Genomic DNA, 17,268 nt, shown 5'->3' on the forward strand with positions numbered 1-17,268 from the left:
AACATTATTTGTGGATATTTTAGGATGAGGCGATGGAACAACACTTGGAATGGAAAGTAATGATGATAATGCAGCTGACAATGCAAATAATGCTGATGGGAATGCCACCTCTGCACCAGCATTAGAAAGACTCAAGGAGAGCACAAGCAGACCCGAGAAGAGCACATGTTTTTCTGCAATTACTTTATTATTCTGTTATAGTAGGGGACCATCTACTCTTTCTATTTATCCAGTAGTATAGCTAGGGGTAATGTAGACTTTTCTTTCTAAGGTTGTTATCTAGGATAAGCTGTCAAGGAATAAAAGGACAAACGTACATGTAATCCCATATATGGGAATTTGCTGAATTTCTAGTAAAAGTAGATCTGCATTCTTATATCCTCTCTTTTTCTTTCTGCATAGCTGATCATTTGCAAATAATTATTTAGTCATCATGGTATCAGAGCTGCATTGATAGCTTGAGAGCAGATTGTGATAAAAAAAGAGAATAGTTTTTTTATACAAATCCTGAGTGTTTGTTTTGAATTTCTAGTACAGTGCATTCTTGTTTCTTGCACTGCTTATCGATTGTCTTCTAGAATTCATGGCCTCAAGTAGTAAATTCACATACACAGATCTCCAAAACCCCTTGTTCTTACACCCTTCAGATGGCCCAACCTCAATGAGTGTGTCCAAGCTGCAAGGGCCTGTTGATTACAGAGCTTGGCGACGACAGTTTGAGATCCAACTTTCAGCTAAAATAAAGTTTGATTTTGTTAATGACTCTATTTCTAGGAGCACATCTGATGCCACAGAAGCCGCTCAATGGGACACTTGTAATAATATGGTAATCTCCTTGATTCACAACAACATTTCTGATGCTATTAAAACTTCTGTATTGTTTATCACTACTGCTAGTGATACATGGAAGTAGTTGGAAACAAGGTTTTCGTTGACAAATGGTTCTCGAAAATATAAGTTAAGCAAGGATCTGTTTAATTTTAAGCAAAATGGAATGAAAGTTTTTGATTATTTTACTGGTTTGAGCTGTTTGTGGGAAGAATTAGAATCTTTAAATATCCTTCCTGCAGTCACAACTATGACTACTGACATTTCAAAACTGCTACAGGCTATAGCGATTGTAAAAGAGGAGGCTAGGTTGTTTCAGTTTTTAAATGGACTTGATGATACTTATGGTGCTCAACGCAGTCAACTTTTGATGAGTGTGCCTTTGCCTTCTGTTGAAATGGCATGTGCTGTTATTCAGCAAGAGGAATCTCAGAGGGATCTTTTAAACCAATCTGTAGCATTTGATGGTGATGTAGCGGCAATGTACAGTAAGGGAAATGGTGACAGGTTTTTTGGTGACAGGTCCTTGACCTGTACAGCTTGTGGTTACAGAGGTCATTCTCAAGAAAGGTGTTGGACTGTTACAGGCTACCCTAAGTGGCATCATAAGTACCGAAAGCCTGGTCAAAAATTTAACTCTCAACAAGGTAAATGGTCTGGGACACAGAAAGCATTCTCTCCTAAGGCAGCTAATCATGTGCAGGGGAGTGTGTCTGAACAGTCTGATTTGAAAATAACTCCTCAACAACTTGAACAATTGATGCAGCTTCTTCCTAAGTGTGTAGTGCAAAAAGGATCAGAAACAGATGAGGAATTGGACTTTGGCTTCTCAGGAATGGTCAATGTCAACATTGTCAAGGCCCCTAAATCTGAGTGGATTATGGAGTCAGGGGCATCAGACCACATGGTTTCCTCTTTAGAAAATATGATAAATGTCAAGGCTGCCCCATCCTCTTTACTATAAAGTTACCCACTGGTGCTAGCACTCCTATTACTCATATATGTGATGTGGTGCTACCTAATGGACTTAAATTGTTCAATGTCTTGTATGTTCCCCAATTTAATCACAATTTGCTTTCAATTCAGAAGCTGGCCAAAGATATAAATTGTGATTTGATATTTCATTTAAAAGGTTGTGCTATTGTTGACTCTGCCTCAAAAGAAGTGGTGGCTACAGGAGAGCTGAATGAAGGGTTGTATTATCTGCAAGATAAAAGGGTTGCTGACATGCCTATGTGTTTGACTGCTAAAAGTAACCAATATACCCTGTGGCACCAATGATTGGGACATGCCTCACATTCTAAATTGCAGCATCTCAAATATGTTAAACCTTTTATTGGACAGCAAGGTGAAGTGTGTATAACTTGTCCAATGGTAAAGTTAACAAAACAACCCTTTAAGCTCAGTCATTCTCTGGCACAGAAGTCTTTTGCACTTGTTCACACGGATATCTGGGGACCGTACAAGGTGGCAACCAGAGGAAAATATAGATTCTTTTTTACCTTGGTGGATGATTACAGCAGGGTGACCTGGGTCTATCTATTACAAAGGAAGTCTGACTACTTGCCAACTCTTGTCACTTTCAAGGAGTTTGTTGTCACTAAATTCAAAGGTACAATCCAAACCATACACTCTGATAATGCACTTGAATTTTTTGATAAAGCATGTAATGAATTTCTGGCTAAGCATGGCATTGTGCATCAAAAGTCATGTCCCTATACACCACAGCAAAATGCTAGGGTGGAAAGAAAGCATAAACATATTTTAGAGGTTGCTCGAGCTTTGAGGTTTCAATCTGGATTGTCACTTTCATATTGGGGTGAGTGCGTTCTTACTACAGTACATATAATAAATAGGTTGCCTAGTGCTGTGTTGGATTTTGCAATTACTTATGAAAAATTGCATGAAGAACCTACTACCTATGATCACTTAAAAGTTTTTGGTTGTCTAGCTTTTGTGGTGAATCCTGATCATAGCAGAGACAAATTTGAAGCAAGAGGAGTACCATGTATATTCATTGGCTATCCTAGCTCCACAAAGGGTCACATATTTTTAAACCTTGTCACATCACAAACCTTTGTTTCTAGACATGCTGTCTTTAATGAAACTATATTTCCTCTAAACACAAACTCTGCAAATACATATGTGCACCCTTTACCTACCACTATGCCTGTGCCTAACCCATCTACTTATTCTGATGATCTTGATTTTGACTTTGATCAAGATTTGTCTCAAAACTCCAACACAACTGTTACTCTATCACCTACTCTTGAACCTACAACAAGTACCACCCATACTGAACAAACTGTTACAGCACCAACCCCCATTCTCCGCAGAACCACCAGACAATCAAAACCCCCATAATGGCTGGGAACTTTTGTGTCAAACACTGCTGTGAGTGCTTCTGCAGTTGTTGACCATTCACTTAAAAAATCCTTCAGTTGTTTTCTTGCCTCTATTACTCACCATAAAGATCCTGTTCATTTTCATCAAGCTGTGACCCATGATCACTGGATCAATGCCATGAATGTAGAATTGGATGCTCTGGAGCTGAATAACACATGGGAGATTACTGAGTTACCACTTAATAAAAAAACAATTAGCTGCAAGTGGCTATATAAAACAAAATTTAAACCAGATGGAACGATTGAGAAATACAAGGCTCGATTGGTAATTTTGGGGTGCAGACAGACCTATGCTATAGATTATAAGGAGACTTTCACTCCGGTTGCTAAGATGACAACTGTCAGGGCCATACTTGCTGTTGCAGCGATGCAAAACTGGTCTGTTTATCATATGGATGTTTCGAATGCTTTCTTGCATGGATCATTGCATGAGATTATTTATATGAAGATGCCTCCAGGGTACTCGGGAATTGGAAGTCGGATCCCACATTCTCAGGGGGAGTTCAATCTGAAAATTGCATCACATCTGGTGTGTAGATTGAAAAAGGCCTTGTATGGCCTCAAGCAGGCGCCACGAGAATGGTTCGACAAACTGTCTGATACCTTGCTTGCTGCTGATTATGTGCATTCCAAAGCAGATTACAGCCTCTTTACGAAGGTACAATCTGACACTATTACACTTATACTTGTTTATGTCGATGATCTTTCGATCACTGGCAATTGTGAGAAATCTATTGCTCAACTTAAAGTGTCATTGTGCCAAGCCTTTCATATGAAAGATCTTGGGCCAGTCACCTATTTTTTGGGATTGGAAATTGACAGAAGTGTGAGTGGTTTATTTGTCTCCCAAAGAAAGTATGTATTGGACTTGATAGATGAGTTTGGCATGCAATCTGCAACACTGCTCAAGTTACCTATGGATCCGCATGTCAAGTTGACTCCGGAAAAGGGGGATTTGTTGTCTGATCCACAACCATACCAACACTTGATGGGGAAACTTATTTATCTTACTCTCACGAGACCTGATCTGTCGTTCCCTATGCATAATCTTGCACAGTTCATGCACAAACCCACTACGGTCCATATGCAGGCTGATAAAAGAATTCTTCGCTATCTCCTCACAAATCCAGCTCAGTGTATACTATTGGCCTCCTCTTCTTCAGCCACACTTACTGCATTCTGTGATAGCGATTGGTCGAGTTGTCCCACTAGCAGAAAATCAATCACTGGCTACTGTGTTCTGCTGGGTTCCTCACCAGTTTCGTGGAAAATGAAGATACAGGCGGTTGTTGCTCGCTCTACTGCTGAGGCGGAGTACCGTGCTATGGCTTTAACTTGTTGTGAGGTCACATGGTTTTCTTCATTGCTCAAAGACATGGGACTTTCAAATCTCCCACCAACTGTTATCAAGACAGACAACCAAATTGCTCTATCCATCGCTGCTAATCCAGTTCTTCATGAGCGCACGAATCATATCGAGTTGGACTGTCATTATATAAGGGACAAGATTTCTGATGGCTCCGTTGTTACTGATTATGTTCCTACCTACATGCAGTTAGCTGATATACTTACGAAACCATTAACTGTGAAGCAGCACAACTATCTGCTTAGCAAGATTGGAGCCTCAGTTTCACCTCCGCTCCACTTGAGGGGAAGTAATGATGATAATGCAGCTGACAATGCAAATAATGCTGATGGGAATGCCACATCTGCACCAGCATAAGAAAGACTCAAGGAGAGCACAAGCAGACCCGAGAAGAGCACATGTTTTTCTGCAATTACTTTATTATTCTGTTATAGTAGGGGACCATGTACTCTTTCTATTTATCCAGTAGTATAGCTAGGGTTAAAGCAGACTTTTATTTCCAAGGTTGTTATCTAGGATAAGATGTCAAGGAATAAAAGGACAAACGTACATGTAATCCCACATATGGGAATTTGCTGAATTTCTAGTAAAAGTTGATCTGCATTCTCATATCCTCTCTTTTTCTTTCTGCATAGCTAATCATTTGCAAATAATTATTTAGTCATCAAGCGAGCCTTTAATTAATCTGGCATGAAATAAACATGAACATAAGTCAGTTGGAAGTGTTGAAGATTAATGTGATGCAATATCCTAGCTTGGATTAATGTCGGATGCATGTTAAAATTGTATCATTATCTCAAAGAGGAACAACTCTTTATTTTGCACCGAGGCATCAATTTGAAGATCTTTTATGCATCATTTAGTATTATCAAATACTCCCTCCGTCTCAATTTATCTGTCTTGTTTGATTTTTTACGGTCAATTTATCTGTCTTGTTTGAATCAATTTGACCATCAAAAGTCAAACAAGACAGATAAATTGGGACGAAGGGAGTAAAAATAATGAACAATTGGCCCTCTGGTTATGTCATACAAGGTTTTAAACTAGGTTGTATACTTATGTACGGAGAATCAACCAAAATAATCTAATAATTTGAAGTGGTTTATGAAAATTATTTCAAAGGACTGAATCGTTTGTAATGTATAATACTCCCTCTGTTTTTTAATATATGACTTTTGACTTTTTGGCACACATATTTAGGAGGGTTGACCACATAGCTAGAATTATTATTTTTAAGAAATTCTTTTTTTGAATAAAAATTTTTATTCACAAAAAGAATTTTTCGAAAAAAATTATTTTAACTATATGATCAAACCTCCTAAACATGTGTGCCACAAAGTTAAACGTCATATATTAAAAAAACAGAGGGAGTAAATATGTTGAAGAGACTCTTAAGCCTATAGTATCAAAATTGATGAAAAGTCTTGCTGATTTTTGTGTAAGAAAATAGTACTTCTTATGTTTTAGTTTTACTCTCTGTAATTTCAAAATTAGGGTCAGTGTTATGAAAATCAAGCTCATTTGCAATCTCCAGTTATCTCAAGAATGAAAAATTTATACAAAAAAAGTATACTAAACTAAATAATTTACTAATACTAAACTAAATAATTTACTAATATTTTATAAAAGCATAAAAATTTATCATGTCAAGATAGGTTTTCTTACTATCGTATTATTTGATCGTTTTTACTACTTCACCCAATCAATCAATATACTTATATAAAGGAGAAGACGGGAGTGTTTATGTGGCGCCTCTCAATTGTCTCATTCTATTTTTCTAATTTTCTCAATTTTTTGAGTTAATAAATATTAAAAACTACAATTACCTTATATTATTCTAAATATATTATCATCGTTCGTAATATTCTCCTAAAATTTCTATAAAATCTTGCATTAAGATTTTTCAAATCAACTTATCATTTTATTCTCCTAAAACTTCTACTTTTTATTTAAATCAACTTATCATCTTGATATTCTCATAAATTTCGTTTTTAATACAATTTCTCCTCTTTCTCCTCAAATCAACTTACTATATTCTATTTTTTTAGCATATGAAATATTACAAAGACGGATATCTATAAATATTTGTCATCATTTATAATATTCTCCTAAAGTTTATACAACATCTTCCATTAAGATTTTTAAAATCAACTTTGTCATCATAATATTCTCCTAAAATTTCTAATTTGTATTTAAATCAACTTACCATCTTCATATTTTCCTAAATTTCATTTTTAATATCATTTCTCATCTTTTTCTTAAAATCAACCTACTATATTAATGTTTATATTAATTTTTAACCCAGAAAATATTACAAAAACAAGTATTTATAAATATATTTTCTCAATATTTTTTAAAATCGTTGTATAACTAGATTATATATGTTATAGTAAAGGAGAAAACGAGAATGATTAGGTGGCGCCTCTCATATATATTTTTGTAATTTTCACAATTGTTTATATTATTAAATAGAAAAAAATATTATATTGATTATTAACTAATAAATAATATAATTTTATGATATTGTATTTATGAATAACAAGAGAGCTACTTATTGGAGTAAACATGTCTAATGAGAGAAGGACTTTTTAAACTTTTTAATTTATTATATTTATTTATTATTCATAATTTTATAATGAAAAAGATCGGATAAGAAATACAAAAAAAAAAAAAATCGAAACATGATTTTAGAAGGCCGCTGCGAAGATTTAAATTTGTGAGTTATTCCATGAAGTTGATATAACTATTCTAGAATAATCAAATTCCATCTGCACAAAATCTTGAAAAACAAAACGTGTTATTTTACATGGACACTTCTAAAATGTGAAAGCTAGCCACTTTATTCGAATTTAATCCTTCTTTTAAATTCAATAATTTCTCATCTTTATTAAAATATAACTGCACAAAATTGTCGGACACTTATCACAATATTAACCCCAACGAATCTATATGCACATCCACATCTTTTGTATCGGTGTCATTGCTAACATAACGGTAAATGCCTATATATAGGCTTTGAGCTCTTCTTCTTTTCTCATCAACTTATATAAAATATTAACTTCATTTGCAAAAAACACACAAAAAAACTATTTTTATATTTTTGAGGTTTCAAGATTTTTAAAATGGCCAGTGAATTAAGCAGTGTGCAATCCATCCATGACTTCACTGTCAAGGTTCTTTCATTTCTTTCTTTCGTAATAAATTTTTCCGTCATAATAAATTTTTCCGTCGTAAATGGTAGTGTAGGTTGAATGAATGCATTAAAAATGTTTGACTGATGATTGCAGGATGGCAAGGGTAATGATGTAGAGCTAAGCAAGTACAAGGGTAAAGTTTTGTTGATTGTCAATGTTGCATCTCAATGGTATGTTATTGATTTATCAATGATGTCGATGTTCTGTGTACAATAGGTCACATGTTTGATTTCCGCTCCACTTCATAATATCCTGAGGATTTAGCAAAATGTGCATTTGTTAAAGAAGTGTATTGGATTATGATTTGTTTGCTTTCATGTGCAGTGGCCTTACCACTTCAAACTATACAGAGTTGGCAGAGTTGTACCAGAAGTACAAGGATCAAGGTTGGTTTCACTGTCATGAATCTATGATTCAAAGGGGATGAAATTGAATGGAATTTTGCCAAGTTTTTAGTCGATAAAGATGGCAAACTTGTTGAACGTTATGCTCCCACAACCACTCCGCTTACCTTTGAGGTAACAATTACTTGGATGTCATTACACAAGTTAATTATATTGTGGCTAACAAATGATCATTTCGACTTCTGCAGAATGATATCAAGAAAGTTTTAGGAGTCGCTTGATAACCGGGATTGAGGCCTGAGTTTTAATGGTCGACTACTAACTACCTCGTCTGCAACATGTATGGAGAATAAAGCGTGTGATTGTGAGGATTTTAAAGAAAATATAGTTATGTTGTGAGTTTTATGAGTGTTTGCTCTGTGGAGCAAGGGAAATGTTCAATGTAATGTGTGAATTCTATGTGTTTGCTGTAATGATGAATAATACAGAGATAAATTTTGTTAATTGATATACTCATGTTAGTAAAGAATTACAAAAACTGCAGAATTTTCTGGTCTAATCAGGTATTTATGAAATTATCTTCAAGCAATTCATAACATGTACATTATGAATTTGAACTATTTAACACCATGACATTATACACTTTAACCCAGTCTGGTTACCTTCTCAAGGAGATTATTCATTGTTATAGAGAAGGCATCTTGAAACTGTTCAAAATCTGAACTTGAATCTCCATATATACACTAATCCAGGCAACAATTCATACACTATATACCTCCTCATGTCATCCCTGGCCTTCTTAGGTATCTTCATTAGCCACTCTACCACATTCACCTTGGACTTTCTCACCTCTTCTTGATCTATAAACATTGAATACATTCCGTGATCCTCAGGCAAATGCCATGAATATTGATAGTAAGCTGTGAAAGGATAAAAAAACACAGGAATGCAGCCTGATATTAGAGAATCAAATACAGATTTTCTAGTTGGACTGTCACCAGGAGGTTGTAAGCAAAATTCAGATTCCAAGAATAGTTCGATGATGGGTTCAGGCTGATCACAACCTCCTGAACTACAATTCTGAAACTTGCATGTTCCAGTACTTGCTAAAGTGCATTGGTTGATCAGCACTGATCTTATACTGTCTGGAGAATCTGGTCTTGCACCTCCTGCAAAGCTAACGAGGTTGTTTCGGCTTGATTGGATGATCTTGAATTGCCACGAGATGATATCTTCATCGGAGTGAGGATGGAAGTAGGTAGGATGTGGGATTCCAATGTCATTAACATGCCAAGGTTGCCTTTCAATCAGTAGCTTTATCGGGTTTTGCATTTCTTCAAGATTCAAAAATGTACTTCCCCATGGAGAATCATCCCTTCTCCGAAAATCCCATGAAACTTTACCCAAAACAAAGACATGATCTTTTCCTGAGTTTAAAGCCCATGGTTTCTGCAGTTTAAGCCATTCTACCAGTTCCAATGCCAAAGTGTCCTTAACATCAGGAGAGGCATTCTTGAAATGCCATCTCAAGATGTCTAATCCACCATAGAGTGGAACATAGAATAGCTTTGCTTCGTTTTCATTATAAACTCTACAAGGATGCTTCATAACCCTGGAATGAAAAATTGGCTCCAGAGAATACTGATGAGTGTTGTACCAGGCTTTTCCAAGCTTCGGTATTGGCTCTCCCAGTGCCCCATTCCTGAAAAATTGATAGAAATCCAACCAAGGAGACATATCACTACACTGAGCTACCAAATCCTTGTTAAACTTTGGTGGCAAATCATACACATAAACCCCTCTGCCATCACATGTTGTGAGGCTACTTGAATTTGATCTCCATGATCGATGCACTTGCAGATGCTCTTCCACCACCTTCACTGCAGATTCAAACTCTGAAAGCGTATTATTATTGTTATCAACAATGTTGTTAACAATAAGGTTTTTGTTGTTCTCTTGAACATTATAACCAGGAATATCTTGTGTGACAAGAACCTTGTCGTCATTGATGTCAACAGGACCATTCTCTCGTATGCTCACTTTGAGTTTATGATCGTCAATATTGTTCTCTTGAACAACATAACTAGCAATTTCTTGCGTAACAAAGAGTTGTGCTGTTCTTGATATCAACACTAGGAACACTTTCTCGTATGCTAACTTCAAGTTTATGATCATCAACAGAACTAGCATTAATGAGTGGAAGAGGGATATCAAAATTAGGTTGTGCACCAGCAGAAAGGCAATACAGACTGTTGAGCTTTCTCGACGATACGCATACATGGACAATGTGACCAGAGATAATGGTGGTGGTAGAAGACCAGAGGAAAACAAGAACCAAAAGAAGAAGTGTTAATGGAACTCGAGAGAGTAACTTGGAAAGGATGAATTGAAAGAAACCAAGCTCTTTTGCAGCTCTTTTCGAAGATTTTGCTCTTTTCTTAGACAGTGAAAGGGCCATTTTTGTTGGCTAAACAAAACTCAAGTTCCTTCAATCTAATTTGCTCTGTTTTTAGGGAAGATATTCAACACAAGAAGAGTGTCTTGAACATGAAGGCACGTCTTAGGAGGACTAAAATTGTCCCAAAAGTAGGCTGCACGTTGGCTTGTTAATTGCATTGAGACTTGTTTAATATGCATAATTATGGATTTAAACCATAAGCTTGCATGGCTAATTATAATATTATAATGATGCATACAATGTAGGATCTTGTTGTTGACTTCTCTATTAGAGAATGATTGACTAATGTACAGCTTATGTATAATCATTATTTGATATTATGATGCCAAGAAACACCTCTGGCAGCATCTGTTGTTCATGACAGGCATCTAGTTACCAATGGATGATTCTGCTGCAATAAAGGTCAGGCCAAAGTGTATTCATGTCTGCTTATCGAACTAAAACTGCAGATCAATGTTGTTTAATCACTGTAGTAAAAAAGTGTGCAATAAGGACTATTTATCTTATAATGTGCAATTCGTTATCAGATATACCAGAAAGTTTTCCTTCTCTCAAACAAAATTCATAATGAAAACCAGATTTATGATTTTGAAATAAAGTTATTTGCCTTAAGCTCGCCGCAGGATAGTAATATCAACATATCTTGAGTTCGAATCTAGATCAGAGAACCCCAAGTATTTGCAGAGTTAGCATTATCTTACAACACAAATACTGATATAATTCACGTCTTTAGTCAGTTTATATTTAACGTAATTGCTTGCAGACTCGTAGAGTGTGTTTTGGTGCCTGTTTGTGTTATATTACTACTAAACACTAGTATAATCAGAAAGTTGAGATGTTATCATCTTCCAAAATAGCTTTCAGTAATAAATCCAATGGGGAAATTGCCAGCAATTGTTCATGGAAGTTATAAGCTCTTTGAGAGGGACCGTAACTAACTTTCCATTGCTAATGGACTTTTACCTTTTTTATATGTTTCAAAATATGAAAGTTATTACTTTGGTTCTCCAACTAATAGACAATCTTAATTCTCAGACCTGACTCCTGAGCATGTTAGGATTCTTATCTTACCAAGTTCTAGTTAGTTGCATCTTGAAGTCATTGAACTTGAATAACAAAATCCAAACTTTTATAATGTGCATCCATGCAATTCTTATCTATCTTGCTTGTTCATTTCCTGGAGTTGCAGATCACAGGTGAGTGGTGTGATGACATGCAGTAGCTAATTTACTGCTCCTCTTTTATTATAGTTAGGAACGATGACTTCAATTATCTGCAATTTTAGTAAGATTAATGCATATTAAGGGATAATGATAAAAAAAAAATTGAATTGGGGGAAAGACATGAATTCTCTGAATACTGCTCGGTCATAAACATAACTTCTGTGAAGTTTTTGTAAGTCCTTTTTTTTAATATATTTTATAAGTCCTTTTGATTTACTTTATTTTGTTATAAAATAGTATTTAAATTGTTTTACAAAACAAGTCTAGTTCGAACAAACTCGGCATGAAATAGCTAATTTTACATCTAATACTACTAACATAAATGGTACTATATTCATATTTTAATGGTAAAATATCTACCTTAACTCTTTCCTATCTCACCTAATTGTGACTCTTTACAACTCATTACAAGGTATCCATCTGATATTCTGTTAGATTGGCATCATTCGAATTTACGACAGGACGGAGGTGAATGATAATAGTCTGACATATATTTTTAAAAATCTTACTTTTGTTTTTAAGCAGCGGTTATTTAAGTACATAGCTACACACACATTTCGGGTTCATGCTACAAGTAAAATATATAGCCACTTTATCATGCTTCTATTTGAGTAAAATCTTTGTCACTTTTTGAGTAGCAACTATATTCAATAGTTATTACATCATAGGACACTTAAACCTCTACTTGGTTATTGTTTCATGGTTTAAACTTTCTTTTTCAGTTGTTTATGTTCAGCATAGGACACTTAAACCTCTACTTGGTGGTAAATTAGATCTTAAACTTCTATGATATAAATATAAGATAAATAAGAGTCAAAAGACGGATAAAAATAATAAATATAAAATTATTATAAGTCATATATGAAAGTAATCCATTTAGAATTATAACAGAATTCAAAAAGAGTTAAAGCAAAAGTTGTTAAACCAATAAGCGGTGAAAGTATCATGTATTTCATAGTTCATACCATTAAACAAAATTAATCTTGCCTATGTTTCTTAAAATAAACAGGGAAATTATAAATTAAATATTGCAAAGAGTTTAAAAGTAAAGTTCATGGAACTGCAGGAGCATCATCGGCTTTTTGCTAGTTGTACATGAATCTTCTTAAGGTTTGGACAATGATCTAATTGTACAGGAATGTTCTAAGCCTAGTTTATAGCTTTTTGCCAGTTAAAATTGCAAAGAATTTAAGAAATGAAGTCTGTAACCCAGCGTTCTAATTGTACAGGAATGTTCTTCAGTTTTGGACAGTCAAGTGTTTGAAATTGTTTGAGAGAAGGGAAAGCTCCGTCCTCAACTTCCAATTCTTCCAGATCGACGAAATCCTTTAATCTTAGAATTTGAAGACTTGGAAACCCATTCTCACTGCATACCATTTTGTTTCAATACAGGTTAAAAGCCAACTGAAGTGCGGTGAGATTCGACAAACTTCCCAGAATGGGCATTGGATCTTCTGTCAACTCACTGAAGCTTAGACTTAAATCCGTGATTGAATCGGGCAGATGACATAGTTCCGATGGATCTTTTAGAGTACCGAATAAGGACACGCTCTTGAGATGATTGCAAGACGATCTGAGTCTTAACAGACATAAACCGTAGACTGAATGTTTGGAGACTTGTTAAATTGGCTACAGACTCCAGCGTGTATCCTTCTTCTTCTGCTTCTTCTTCTTCTCTATCACATATAGAGAGTGCATGGAGGTTGGTGAGATTAACAGTGTCAATCTTCATCCATTCTTTACACTCTATACGACAACCACCAAGAGTTTGTAACTTTGTTTGGTGCTTACCTATATTCAAACTCCCTCTAATTTCAATGTCTAAATGTCTCAATTCATGAAGCTCACATATCTCCCTAGGAACTGTGTAGTATGTTCTCCACCCACCGTGCAAGGTTTGTAGCTTTTTAAGCCTGCCTATACTTGGTGGAATTTCTATAGGTCCTTAAGAATAACTCTCACCACCCATTAAGCACAAGTACTTTAAGTGAACTAAATCTCCTATTTCTTCTGGTATTCTCTCTAAGCCTACACTTATCATATCTAGGACTTTGATATTTTTGAATCTGGTGCACACCAACTTCATTTCTTTTAATTCAAGTTTAGAATAATTTACTAGTGCCAGTGAACGCAAACTTGAAGCATCAAATCTACGCCCATCTAATTTCAAGTACTCCCCTATATCGTTGTAAATGACATGACGCGCATGTCCTTCCAACAAATGGTGTTTACCTGAGTCCGAAATGACCAACAACTTGTGCTCCTTTGCTTTATTTATGGAAAGATCACGTACAAGATCATGGACCCGGAAACTCTCAACTTCTCCATTCCATAGCAATTTATTAACCTGAAGCAAATTACAATTAATTAGCTCCTTCAAACAATCTTCAGCCAAATCCTCCATGATTACTCCTTCACCTTCCTCGGCTTCTGATATGAATTCCTCTGCAATCCATAGACGCTTCAACTCGTCCAAATCAATCCCATGGTCTTCCGGGTACCTTGCAAGGTAGAGAAAACAGTCTTTCATTTGGGGAGACAAGTCATTAAAACTCAAACTCGGTATTTCTCCAATCTGGGGAGAGAAGTCATTATCCTTCAAGTGTCTCCATATATGCTCCTTCACCTTTGACCAATAATCATAGCTCATGTTGTGTGATAAGAGACCGCTCAGTACCACGATTGCAAGTGGTAAACCACGACATATACCAACCATCTCCCTTCCTAATTTCTTCAAATTTGGGGTTGTTGGTTCTGCTCTCTTACAGAACAGTTCCCAGCTCTCATCTTCTGTTAGAAAACGGAGTCGATGGACAAAACATTTGTCATCTGCCATCTCTGCAACTTTTTTGTTGCGGGTGGTTATGATGATTCTACTACCATTTTTCTGGTCTGGAAACGCATCTTTTATCTGGATCCATGCCTTGATGTCCCATATATCATCAATCAACGCCAAGTAGCAGCCTCTATCTTCAAGTAACTTTGTCAAATACTGCAGCAAATCATACTCATCCATGGTTGACATATATTGTTCGTGCTCAGGCCCCATAAAAGACTTTATTATTCTCTTTAGAACATCTTTTATGTTATAATCGTGGAAACACAAACCTTAGCACGAGTATCAAAATTTCTCAACTCGCTAGAGTTGTACAAATTTGTGGCAAGTGAAGTCTTACCCGAACCCCCCATACCGTGAATTGAAATGACTTTGAGGGAGAGATTGTCGCTATTAAGTTCGGCCTTCAAAATCTTAATTTCGTCCTCGAAGCCAACCACTTCCACCTGGTTATTAATGGCAGTTATTCTCAACAATGTTCTATCTTTCTGCTGCTTGTTTGGAGTGGCTAAGATGTTGTCAATACGGTACTCATTTCGCCTATTCTTGATCACAAGGATCCTTTTTTGGAGTGACTCAATCTCCTTGCCAATATCATAAAGCATAACTTCTTTATTGCACACGCAAACACAAGCCCGTACACGATCCAAGATACCTTGTTTCGGAGCTGCATATTCTTGTTGGTGAGCACTGAAATCGCTCAGGATTTTTATCTCTAACATCCTCCACCCAGTTACGGATCTGCTCCTCTTCCAGTCTTGATTCTGCAGATCTTACGGAAGACTGGAGGTAGCGCAATTCATCTTTGAGCCACCTTAACTTATCTTTCACTTCTAGTAGAATGTTAACTTCTTGTGCAATAAATGCACCAAGCTTTTCGATTGCAGAAGATACGATTGCATCAACCATTGTTCTCTCCCAAGTTTTGTGATCAACAACAAGAATAATACCAGTAATTTTTATGTGACTCAGGGAGGCTGGGCAACTGAAGATTGTATGGTCTATAATTACAAGTATGAAACTAATAATGCCTGCAAGATGCTTTTAATTATTTCAATTTTCACAACTAGACTAAGAGCATGTGTATGGTGGCCGTATAAATTATTTGTCCTTTTGCGGTCTATAGTTACTAAGAGTATGTGGTCTATAAAAATATTTTTAGGTACAGTTTTTGGGAAAAATAAATAGATGAAAAGGATCACTATAATTTCTAATATTTGTATGTACTATTTTTATTTTATGCTATTTTATGAATAATTTATGTCCCCGGGGTTGATTTTGATTGCATTGTGTTATTTCCTATATATAATCGAGGTTAATGGTAAAAATGTTTATAATGCTTTCAATGTTGTGCCTGTAAGATGCTTTAACGCTGTGTTCCAGAAACTTTTTTTGGAGAGAAAAGAAAAGAAACGTAAAGAATATATTTCTTCAGCTTGTTCCCGAACAACTTTTATGAAAGAAAGGAAAAGAAAGCTGCAGATTTGAGAAAAAGTTTTTTTTATTTTTGTGTTCAAAATTTCTTCCCACTTTTGGAAAGATTAGGAGAGAAAAGAAAATTTGTTATTTTCTATTCTTTTCTTTTCTATCCTAGATTCGGGAACACAACGTAAATTCTTTTAATTTTCACAACTGGACTGAAGATTGTGTGGCCTACAGTACCTAAAAGCATGTGTATGGTGTCCCTATAAAACAGAAAACAGAGCACTGTCCTTTCAATTATTTTTTGGGTTAAATGGCGTTTGGGTCACCCAATTGACCGGAAACTTGCAGTTTGGTCATCCAACTCAAAAAACTTTCAATCACATCATTTTACTCTTAAAAATTTTCATCCAGGTCACTCGCCGTTACATTACGTTAAAAACTTGCCGGAATGCTAACTAAGCTTGCTGACTTGGCTTAAATAAATTCACCGTGGCATGTACAGTCAGCTAATGCGGCATTTTGGTCACTCAATTGGCTTGAAACTTGCAATCTGTTCATTAAACTGAAAAAACTTTCATTTATACCACTAACCATTATGTCCATTAAAATTTGAAAAGAAAACCAAATGAACTGATCTTCTACAACAACGTTAAGGGCCCTCCTGTAATATCCGGGACATGACGTGTAATTATTTTTATCAATAAATGATTTTTATGTGATTATTATGTGATTTTTGGTGAATTATCGGATGATTGGTGTTGTTATGTGGATATTTATATGTGGTAAAGTCTAGGTATGTTAATTTTATTATGTCCAGAATAAAATATAGAGAATTAAGGTATTTTTCTGGTAATTTTTGTAGTATTATATGATTTTATATTGATTTATGAATTTATGAATTATTTTTTGAATAATTACAAAATTATTTTATAAAGCCGGGAATCGTCCAACCTCAAACGTTTTTACGGGTGTATAACCTGAAACTCTTCCGAAAACTCCTTCCTAACCTAATTTGGTAATTCCTCACATTTTCCATGTTTTGACTTTTTCGATTCGGATTACGGTTTGACCCGTGCGCGGCCCGATGCAAAATTTTCGATACGATAACCCTTTTCGATAACATTATCTTCGTACAAAGCGTTTTATAAAAGCCCGATTTTGATAATTAGCCAAAACCTTTGATGCTTAT

At 35.5% G+C, this 17,268-nt stretch overlaps 2 protein-coding genes and 1 pseudogene across 2 annotated transcripts; 2 read left to right on the forward strand and 1 right to left on the reverse strand.

Annotated features, from left to right (window-relative positions):
• Window positions 1–364: 364 nt before the first annotated feature.
• Window positions 365–1,792, forward strand: LOC141671522 (uncharacterized). Its single transcript, XM_074477795.1, has 2 exons — window positions 365–826; window positions 1,109–1,792. Exons 1-2 carry the CDS (start codon window positions 584–586, stop codon window positions 1,790–1,792), a joined length of 927 nt encoding a protein of 308 aa, XP_074333896.1. The 5' UTR covers window positions 365–583.
• Window positions 1,793–7,647: 5,855 nt separating this feature from the next.
• On the forward strand, window positions 7,648–8,682 carry LOC141675101 (putative phospholipid hydroperoxide glutathione peroxidase). Its single transcript, XM_074481822.1, has 4 exons — window positions 7,648–7,772; window positions 7,887–7,963; window positions 8,118–8,311; window positions 8,386–8,682. The coding sequence occupies exons 1-3, from the start codon at window positions 7,722–7,724 to the stop codon at window positions 8,218–8,220; spliced, it is 231 nt and encodes a 76-aa protein (XP_074337923.1). The 5' UTR covers window positions 7,648–7,721; the 3' UTR covers window positions 8,221–8,311; window positions 8,386–8,682.
• Window positions 8,683–8,781: 99 nt separating this feature from the next.
• LOC141671524 (xyloglucan-specific galacturonosyltransferase 1-like) lies at window positions 8,782–10,595 on the reverse strand (annotated as a pseudogene).
• Between the last annotated feature and the right edge of the window lie 6,673 nt (window positions 10,596–17,268).

This window comes from Apium graveolens, chromosome 7 (assembly GCF_009905375.1).
Source record: "Apium graveolens cultivar Ventura chromosome 7, ASM990537v1, whole genome shotgun sequence".
NCBI classification, from domain to species: domain Eukaryota; kingdom Viridiplantae; phylum Streptophyta; class Magnoliopsida; order Apiales; family Apiaceae; genus Apium; species Apium graveolens.

Excerpts from the sequence above, each read along its gene's own strand:
- LOC141671522 (XM_074477795.1), top strand. The coding sequence starts at position 584 with ATGGCCTCAAGTAGTAAATTCACATACACAGATCTCCAAAACCCCTTG. Across the intron at positions 827-1,108 it reads GGGACACTTGTAATAATATG|GCTATAGCGATTGTAAAAGA; the intron begins GTAATCTCCTTG and ends AAACTGCTACAG.
- LOC141675101 (XM_074481822.1), top strand. The coding sequence starts at position 7,722 with ATGGCCAGTGAATTAAGCAGTGTGCAATCCATCCATGACTTCACTGTC. Across the intron at positions 7,773-7,886 it reads TCCATGACTTCACTGTCAAG|GATGGCAAGGGTAATGATGT; the intron begins GTTCTTTCATTT and ends TGATGATTGCAG. Across the intron at positions 7,964-8,117 it reads GTCAATGTTGCATCTCAATG|TGGCCTTACCACTTCAAACT; the intron begins GTATGTTATTGA and ends TTTCATGTGCAG.